This window comes from Physeter macrocephalus, chromosome 18, assembly GCF_002837175.3.
Source record: "Physeter macrocephalus isolate SW-GA chromosome 18, ASM283717v5, whole genome shotgun sequence".
In the NCBI taxonomy this organism is placed as follows: domain Eukaryota; kingdom Metazoa; phylum Chordata; class Mammalia; order Artiodactyla; family Physeteridae; genus Physeter; species Physeter macrocephalus.
The window spans coordinates 81,467,632-81,477,210 of NC_041231.1; the positions used below are offsets into that span (position 1 = coordinate 81,467,632).

Consider the following 9,579-nt stretch of genomic DNA (forward strand, 5'->3'; position numbering starts at 1 on the left):
ATTTCTGTGCATTAATTTTGTATCCTGCTACTTTACCAAATTCATTGATTAGCTCTAGTAGTTTTCTGGTAGCATCTTTAGGATTCTCTATGTATGGTACCACGTCATCAGCAAACAGTAACAGTTTTACCTCTTTTCCGATTTGGATTTCTTTTGTTTCTTTTTCTTCTCTGACTGCTATGGCTAAAACTTCCAAAACTATGTTGAATAATAGTGATGAGAGTGGGCTACCTGTCTTGCTCCTGATCTTAGTGGAAATGGTTTCAGTTTTTCACCATTGAGAACGATGTTGGCTATGGGTGATTCTACCTGTTATAGGTAGATTTTATAGGGTGGTTCAAAAGACCCCATTAAAAAAATCTCCAAGGCCATTTGGAGGGAGCAAAGCCATCCAGTGGATGGACTGTTGCTGACTTTGTTCCTTTTAGAAACAGAAATATAATTGATAAGGTAGTAAATCAGGTGCTGATATTTTTGGTGTATCTTTGTGTGTGTGTGTGTGTGTGTGTGTGCGTGTGTGTGTGTGTGTTGGGGGCGGATGGGTCCTAAACCTGGAGGTGGAGTAGGGTGTGTGAATTGCTCCCACAAGGTCTAGCAATTTGATAGCCTAAATTTACACAAAAGGCTGATGTTACATGAGCAAGATTCTTTTTTTTTAATCAATTTATTTATTTTTAATTTTTGGCTGTGTTGGGTCTTCGCTGCAGTGTGCAGGCTTCTCATTTTGGTAGATTCTCTTGTTGCGGAGCACGGGCTCTAGGCGTGCGGGCTTCAGTAGTTGTGGCACGCGGGCTTAGTTTCTCTGTGGCATGTGGGATCTTCCCGGACTAGGGCTTGAACCCACGTCCCCTGCATTGGCAGGCGGATTCTTAACCACTGTGCCACCAGGGGAGTCTCAGCATGAGTAAGATTTTGAAGTGTAAGTCTGAATAGACAGGGTCCTTGGTTGATCTTCCCCTGACAACTTGGGATAAGTTATTCTCTGCTCCCCCAATACTGAGTCCCCTTCAAAGCTCTGCAAATACTGTGAACATAGGTCTGACCACATTTTATCACCATGATCTCATTGTGCGTCCATTTCTCCTGCCTACTTGTACGTTCCTAAGGACAGGGGCCAATACTGAATGAAAAATAAATCCAATGGCACTTGTCTTTATAAGAGATGCAAGAGGAGAAGGTGATGTGAAGATGGAGGCAGAGATTTCAGTGATGCAGCCACAAGCCAAGGATTAGTGGAAGCCACCAGAAGCTGGGAGAGAGACAAGTAACAGGCTCCCTCCTAGATCCTCCAGAGGGAGCATGGCCCTGCTGATACCTTTATTTCAGACTTCTGGTCTCCAGAACTGTGAGAGAATACATTTCTATTGGGCTAAGCCACCAAACTTGTGTTAATTTCTTACAACAGCCCTAAGGACCTAATGCATTAATTTTCCAAACTATCATTCCATCATGTACTCGATATAAAAATAATGCAACATTTTTCTTTTTTTGTACTAAATCTTTGAAATCTGGTGTGTAATTTATACCTACAGTACACCTTGTTTTGGAAAAGCCACATTTCAAGTCTTTAATAGCCATGTGTGACAGGTAGCTGCTGTACTGGACTGCTCATCCTTAAACTTTCATCTAGATAATTACGTTAAGTGCTCTGAGCTACCAATGAGTACCCTGTGGTGTACTAGACACTCTCATTACTTCCGCTCTCAAAGTGCCTTGCCATCCCACAGAGCTGCCTGGATAGCTCTGGAAAGATTTTTCCACTTTAACCTTACCTTTGCTTCGGTGGGGAAAGATGGTAGCAGCACAGCAGCCAGAAAGAGCACAACAGGGAGTAAAGCCATTGCTAGGAAGTAAGTCAAAAAAAACAAAGGTCTACATTGAAACATGTAGTACATGGACCTCTAACTAGGAGGGAAGAACTAATGTAATGATCTTGGTTATCTCAAAGGAGCCGTGTTTCCCAAATTTATAAGTAATGTAACAAGAGTGGACTGTCATATGGTGCCAGTAGAATCATAATAGAACCAACCTTGTCTCTGATAGGGGCAATAAAAAATTAGCTGAAGAACTTGACTGTTGCACTTGAATTATACCTATAAAGGCGAGGGACATACCACTTCTTTCTGCCCACTTCTATAGCTCCTAAGCCCATCAGAAAGAGAATATGGAAGAAAACAGATTTCATCACAGTCAATTATGATCTTGCATTGATTATTCATTTCAATTTTGGGGCAAAGTTTATTTTTAGTGTGTACCAGTTCTTAGTTTTTTTTCGTCTTGTCTATGAAAAGTAGATTTTTTGTCCTTTTGTTTATACACAACTCTAATCAAGATTTCAGGGTTGTGATTACACAGAAATGTACAAATACTTTAGTAGTAGTTATTTCTCCAATGGAGGCATTAGAAGTTATGTTTATTTTATTCCTTACACTTGTCTATATTTTCAAATTTCCCAGTATAGAAAAAATACAAATAGAACTAATATATTGAAAATCTAGCCTGTTCGTATTTGCTGAATCCATGATTGGGTACAAAGGTTATTTAATATCTTCATTAACTTTTTAAAAGACACTCAGCATTGGGTTGCCCACATTGTGCTTTCTCAATGTGTCAAAAAATCCTTGGTCCTTTAGATGAAGCAACAAGAACATGAAGTTTAGGAAGCATTCATATTCTCTTCCCCACCATTCATCATATAAAAATTACTCACTTTGTAAATTAAAGGAATCCTGCCTAGATTAACTGTCTTCCTATGCAATTGCTACTCCCAAATTCTTGGAGGAAAAGAAAATTCTAAACTATTTATCTGCAGTACTTCTCAGGCCTTATTGATTTGTAAATAGTGGACAATTGGTACCTCTTCCATGTATTGCCTTTCTTCTCAATAGTGTGATTATCAAAGGGAGAGGAATGAACATTTACTGACAGTGTAGGACAAAATACAATGTCTAATTTCACTGTCATACCTTCGCAGGTATGGTGGTGTTTTACCAATGAAGGAATTGAGGCTTATCAGAGTTAATTAACCTATGCCAATGGTAAGTTCTTTTATTTATTTATTTATTTATTTATATTTATTTATTTTGGCTGCGTTGGGTCTTCGTTGCTGCGTGCGGCCTTTCTCTAGTGGCCTCGAGCGGGGTCTACTCTTCATTGCCGTGTGCGAACTTCTTATTGCGGTGGCTTCTCTTGTTGTGGAGCACAGGCTCTAGGCGTTTCAATAGTTGTAGCACACAGACTCAGTAGTTGTGGCTCGCGGGCTCTAGAGCTCAGACTCAGTAGCTCTGGCACACGGGCTTAGTTGCTCCACGGCATGTGGGATCTTCCTGGACCAGGGCTCGAACCCATGTCCCTTGCATTGGCAGGCAGATTTTTAACCACTGCGCCACCAGGGAAGTCCTGGTAAGTTCTTAAGTAATGTCAGAAATTAACCTTCAACCAAATATCATGTCCAAATCAATGCACATTGAAAGGAAAACATAGTTTCAACTGGGAGAATCAAACATTTTGTAGCTCAGTGGAGACACTCTATCCTTATTTTAACAATTCCTGTGTTAATATACAACAGTATACAGTATGTTCATAGTAAAAATCACTAACATGGAAGCATATACAATATATACAAATTGTCATATTTTACATTGTTTTCTATTCAATATAGTTCTAGTATACTTGTTTCAAAATCATAAACATGGGAACTATTTCTATTATCCATTTTAGAATGAGATGTAAAAAATTCATTTGTTTCAACTTGACATAGTGAGAGTAGAATTAATTTAAGATCATTGTCTCAATAACTATCCATAAAATTTGAAAATCATGGGTACATTTGTTAAATATATAATTTTACCGTTGGCAAAATAAAAATGATTGACAAATAAAATGTTCACATTTAAATAAATGAGTTATCACTTACTGTTTGTTTTCAGAGCAGGATGAAGTATCTGCTTTGTCTGTAGGAAGAAGAAAGGTACAGAGAAGGTTAGAGCACAATATATATTACAACTATTTCTGTTTTAGCAAGTTCTGGTTGTGCAAGTAAACCTAAGTCAATACAATTCCAAACCAGAATTTTTCACACCAATAGCTTCCAGTTTCATTGCCAGTTATCTGACATTGTTTTTGACATTATTTTGTTCCCATGTAGCTTTTAACACAAGTAAGTAAAGCATACCCTCACTCCCTGGCCAGCCCTCTACTCTTCTGATGCAAACTAAAATCTGGATGCTGCCTTTTTGACCTAGTATTTCTATAATAACCACTGAAGACTGGTTAATCACTGTGAAGGTAACCAAGATCCTACCTTATAGCTGAACTTCTGTGGCTCAGCTTTCTATGACCTTTACTTCCCGGTGCCAACTTTCTATAGCTTATTGGATAAGAGCACAGTCTTTGGAAACCATCAGTTCTTGAAAAATCTTCTCTGATCTACAGATTTCTCTTCTGTAAACTGTGGATTATCATATCATAATTTTGCTTTGAAAACAGCATAATGTACATAAAACACCTACTATGATGCCTGACATATAATACTCAATAAATGGAAATTATTAATATTTTATTATTACCCTTCACAATGAGTAGCAGTCTGCTGGGCTCATACACTCTCTCTGTAAATGCATGTTGTTTGAACTGCTAGTTTTAGAAGTGTTTATAAGACCTGTTTTTACTTCCAGGTGTCATAGGAAAAAAAATCACTATAATCTAATCATATATTCCAATGCTCAAGGCCCAGTTCCACTGGAGACCTTTTGGCTAACTTGATATCTGGGCTGTTGTATCCTCATCAGCTCTTTGAAAGACATACACATGAGCCCGACGATTTTGTATAGCTTAATCATGCCACAGGTTTGCATTAGATGACCCATAATTCCATAATTTAATAGACAAAAGATGCCACATACTCCTCCCTGACACTTTCCTCTCCCTACTCCCTCACTCACCCAACCTAATTTTTTGTTGTATCAGTGAAGGCAATGACACTTTGGGTGACATATTTAAAGAAAAATTGATATTTTATTCCTTTAAACCCTAATTCATGCATAGTTGAAAAGCTGGCTGCCATTATTTTACCTGGATACTTACTAATGGAAAAGCACTGTGCCCTTTCTTGCAGGTGTTTTAAGACCAAGATGACACGGTTCTTCTAGGGTGTCTACAAGAAGAGCATGGAGTATGGTTTCATAATCCTAGAATAGGGAAAAAGAGAATATTTAAAATAAAGTCATGAAGAAGAGATAGGTAGTATCAATAATCCCTGTCACAAACTTAAAACTTGACTCAGCTGTTTCGTATTGTTTTTCTAACGCTTTACTGCATTTATTTGATCTCACCATTAAGACCATAATCTCCTTCTGACATCATTTTGTGTTTTGATGTCCTGGTATTTCCTTTAAACACTAACAAAGACGTGAGCTTCTTTTTTTTTCTTTTTTTTTTAAATTTTATTTATTTATTTTTGGCTACGTTCGGTCTTTGTTGCAGCACACGGGCTTTCTCCAGTTGTGGCGAGCGGGGGCTACTCTTCATTGTGGTGTGCAGGCTTCTCATTGTGGCAGCTTCTCTTGTTGTGGAGCACAGGCTCTATGTGCACAGGCTTCAGTACTTGTGGCACGCAGGCTCAGTAGTTATGGTCGAGGGCTCTAGAGCGCAGGCTCAGTAGTTGTGGCGCATTGGCTTGGCTGCTCCTCAGCATTTGGGATCTTCTCGGACCAGGGATCGAACCCGTGTCCCCTGCATTGGCAGGTGGATTCTTAACTACTGCCCCACCAGGGAAGTCCCAAGATCTGGGCTTCTTAAAGAAGCTCAGTTAACTGTTGGTTGACCAGCTTCCTTGGAATATCACAGCACACTTTCAAGAATGTCAACTCCTTATCTAGGCCTCCAACCCATACACTCTTTAGAAGGTAATTTCTGTAAATAGCCAGGCATGTATTGAGTGGATTTAGTGGGTCCTACGTATATCTCTTCATGTCTTTTCCCGGAAGCCAGCAGATTACATAAAGTCCAGAAGAGTCCTCAGTCACAATTCTAATTGTTTGTAATATACAGTTTCTAATAACTGTTTGTTCAAAACATAAATAAGAAACTAAAACTCTTAGTTTGATCTCATGAAAAACCAGAGTTAGAAATGACTTCAGGTTTCTGCTATGACTCAGTGTTTCACATAAATAGAATGATTTCTCTTTTACAATAGGTAACGAGTTTCAATAGGATATCTTAGACAGGATGTTGAGTCTTTGGTGGCTAGGTGCTGAGCAACAAAACTGACCACTCTGTCGCCTGTCTGAACCGAATCAGGCCATGTACCAACCTGAGTGCCTGAAGAGGCATGGAGGACCAGAAGACGCCTCACCCCACAGATCTTTCTCTCCCCACTTTTCACCCACCTACCTCCCCACCCCCATCCCCGGGCTGGGCATTTCCAGTTTCCCAGCCTGCTCTAATTCTTTTTTTTTTTTTTTCTATGAAAGAGTATTTAATGGCATTGAGGCATTGCTTTTCTTGGTTTTCCATGCAGGCTTTATGATCACATATTAATCCAGATTCCTTAAGCACTGCTTCTTAAAACTGGAATGGATGTACAGAATATGGAAAATAGATTAGCATATTCAGTAATAAGTAGGTTATTTGATCCTGGCAGATTAGCCATAGTGTAATCCTACTGCAAAGTTTTCCCTACACCTTTCCGACCGTCACCATTTCCATCTAGAAGGAATGTAGAATTAGGCAAAGCCACAAGTGAAGCATTCCCTGTAGATTCTTACTCTTACTAAGCCTTCAGCAAAATCTTCTCTGGAATCAGAAGGTAAATGAAATTAAGAAGCAATAATATATGGCTTGACTTGGAGTTTGTTTCTTTTTCCTTTGATCTGGAAGACACAACTACTCCCTCTGATAATTGTGTGATGCAAATCAAATCTAGTGTGTTCCCCATTTGAAGCCTAAAACCAGCACTTTAGAACAAACATCAACAATGTTTTCCTTTTAATTCTGATACCAGTTTATTCATGACACTTTGAGATTAAATTCTTAAGTGATAAAATCTGATATGCCAATTTGACATCAGAAGATAACATCTATTATTTTTTAAATGTTGTAATTTTGAATCAGGTACGTTTTCCAATGTATTTAAGAGTTGACCTTTATCATGATTTTTTTTCAAAAGCAAAAAATAGAAAATATCACAAAAATAGAAAATAAAGCTAGCCTTCATAAAGCAGAACATGGACTTTTCAAACAGCAATTCTCTCTCTTTCCTATTAACATCAATGACATTGCACACCAGACATGTAACAAAAAAGAGAAATACAATATACCCTGAAAGTAAAAAACAAGGTCAGAGGTGAGGCTTTAGCTACAAGACTTTCTTTAGGCAACAGAGACAGCAAATCAAGCTTATGCTTTTTTCTGTTCGAATCCTCATTTAAAAAAATCCGTAATACCTCAGGTTTTTATTTTTAATTTTCCTTCCATGAAGTGCTATGTTAACACTCTCCTGCATTGCTATTTCCAAACATATTATGCATAAACCAGCATTGAAAAAGACTGTTAATTTTTTAAAAAGGAAGGAAAGAAAGAAGAAGAGAGGGTAAGAGAGCTAAAAGGAGGGAGATGGGAAAGAAGAGGGAAAGGGAGGGAGACAGAGGGAAAAAGATAAGGAAAGGAGAGGGAGGGAGGCAGGTAGAGAGATAGAGACAGAGAGAAAGAAGAAAAGAAAACGGAAGGGAAGAGAAATTGGAGGGATGGAGAGACATGTTTTTATGTCAGTCTGGTACATCTGATTTGGGTAAGCAAATTAACAAAGAAATCTAACACTATTAACAGAGAAATCTAAAAGTGTTTTGTGGCATGAGGACACTTTAAATAAGTCTACCAGGTATGAGACCGGATTTCTATATTTCTTATACTTTATCTACTTTATAATTTCCAAATTTATTTATTTTTTTCCCTTTTTTTAGATAATTCTTATAAACGTACATCTACCAGATTCTTATGATTTTTATTTGTTTATCCTTCTGAAGTATTCAACTCCTGGTGACTTATTTCTACTTCCCTTAATGTATTTGTTATTTGCTCCTCTTTGCCTTATTGCTTTCTCTTCCTAAGTTTAAAACATCATCTTACCATAGGGATACATGTAGTATTATTGTTTTTTTTTTAAGTCTGTTCCTAAAGAATGGACCAAAAGCAAAGTGGAGCCATTAGAGTAATAATCTCTTTCAATGCCCTAAACTGGCTCTATTCAAAGCTCACATGCAAAGGGTAGATTGTTGTTTTTGTAAAGAAATTATACTTCGATAAAGATGTTTTAAAAAAAGTACTTATTTACAATCAATAATTGTTTAAACACTTTACAATTTATCAAAGTTAATACAGAGAGACTATAAAGAATTTTGTCTTTGATCTGGTAGTCTACTAAATGATGAATTATTGCAGTCATTCGTTATATTATTATTCATTTATGCAATTGCATCTGACTTTCACTTATTTCATCCTATCCTAAAACGTCCTTAGCCAATAACAACGGTGTCTATCGTGTGGTAGAAATCTTTGCAGTGAGCATTCTATTTGTAAGTGTATCTAAGAAATAGAGTGAAGGGATTGTGACTAAATTCGTGGTGGGGGGAGGGGAATAAATGGTTCTATTTGTAAAGAAGAGGGGCACAGAACACTGTACAACAACTCTCCCTGAAACATTTGAAAATTGATCTCAGTTTGAGCTGAAGTCCTTACCAGCCTCACCTCAACAAAGTGCCCAAATGACTTTGCAAATGGGTACAGAGCAAACCAGGGGAGAATGAGGGAAAGGGCAGGTTTGAAACTTGCAGGGTTTCTATAATCAATACTCTGCTCCTGAACAAAAGTGTAAAGAGGAGCACAAAGGTGGTAAACTGCATTTCAAAAATGACATCGTAATTGCAGGCACTGCCCAGCCTACCCTGGCCTCAGCATTGCCAGGTTTTAAATGTATTTCCAACTGTTCTTCCAAAGTCTGCCTAAATTTTTTTTTTTAACAAGTAGCAGCAACTCGCAGTTAGTGAACAAAGCTTCAGGATTTTTTTTTTTACTTACAGCTAAATTTAACTTTACCCATCCAATAAAAAAGAAATGAGGGAAACTTTATTTTCTCCCTGCATTTCTGGGTATGATACCACATCATAGAGAAGTGGTTATTAGCAAGGTGAAGTTTGTAGTAAAGCCTCTGGATTTCTGGGTATGATACCACATCATAGAGAAGTGGTTATTAGAGACAGTGGCCTACCAAGGTGAAGTCTGTAGTAAAGCCTCTTATGTGGTTTCACCATTGACACTAATGGAATATAACAATGATTTGGAATGATTTAACGGTTCCCAAGTTGTGCTCTAATAGTGCTCTTTATATTATGATGTATATCACAAAACCTAATGTGGCCGTTGCGATATATTGACAGTATTCATGCCGTTTCATTTTTTTGGAGGAATTGTAAAAGCTGTCAGAGGAAAATTAATAGCTGCAACTGCTTTATTTTCAAGGGTTCTGTTATCTAAATGTATGTGCATAAATTTCCATTTGGTGCCACTCTTAGGCTAATAAAT

The 9,579-nt window shown here is 37.7% G+C and overlaps 2 protein-coding genes across 4 annotated transcripts in view; one reads left to right on the top strand and one right to left on the bottom strand.

Moving 5' to 3' along the window:
* The window catches only part of C18H6orf141 (chromosome 18 C6orf141 homolog), a 132,928-nt gene that overhangs the window by 78,571 nt on the left and 44,778 nt on the right, over window positions 1–9,579 (top strand). The gene's annotated exons all lie outside the window — the stretch shown is intronic.
* Window positions 1–9,579, bottom strand: part of CRISP2 (cysteine rich secretory protein 2) — a 36,421-nt gene that overhangs the window by 15,147 nt on the left and 11,695 nt on the right. For both annotated transcript variants that reach the window (XM_055080186.1, XM_028478678.1), the window contains exons 2-4: window positions 5,086–5,189; window positions 3,917–3,953; window positions 1,773–1,843 (exon numbers count right to left, since the gene is read on the bottom strand). In XM_055080186.1, the coding sequence (XP_054936161.1) occupies window positions 1,773–1,841 (69 nt within the window). In that variant the 5' untranslated portion in view covers window positions 1,842–1,843; window positions 3,917–3,953; window positions 5,086–5,189. The remainder of the gene's footprint in view (window positions 1–1,772; window positions 1,844–3,916; window positions 3,954–5,085; window positions 5,190–9,579) is intronic.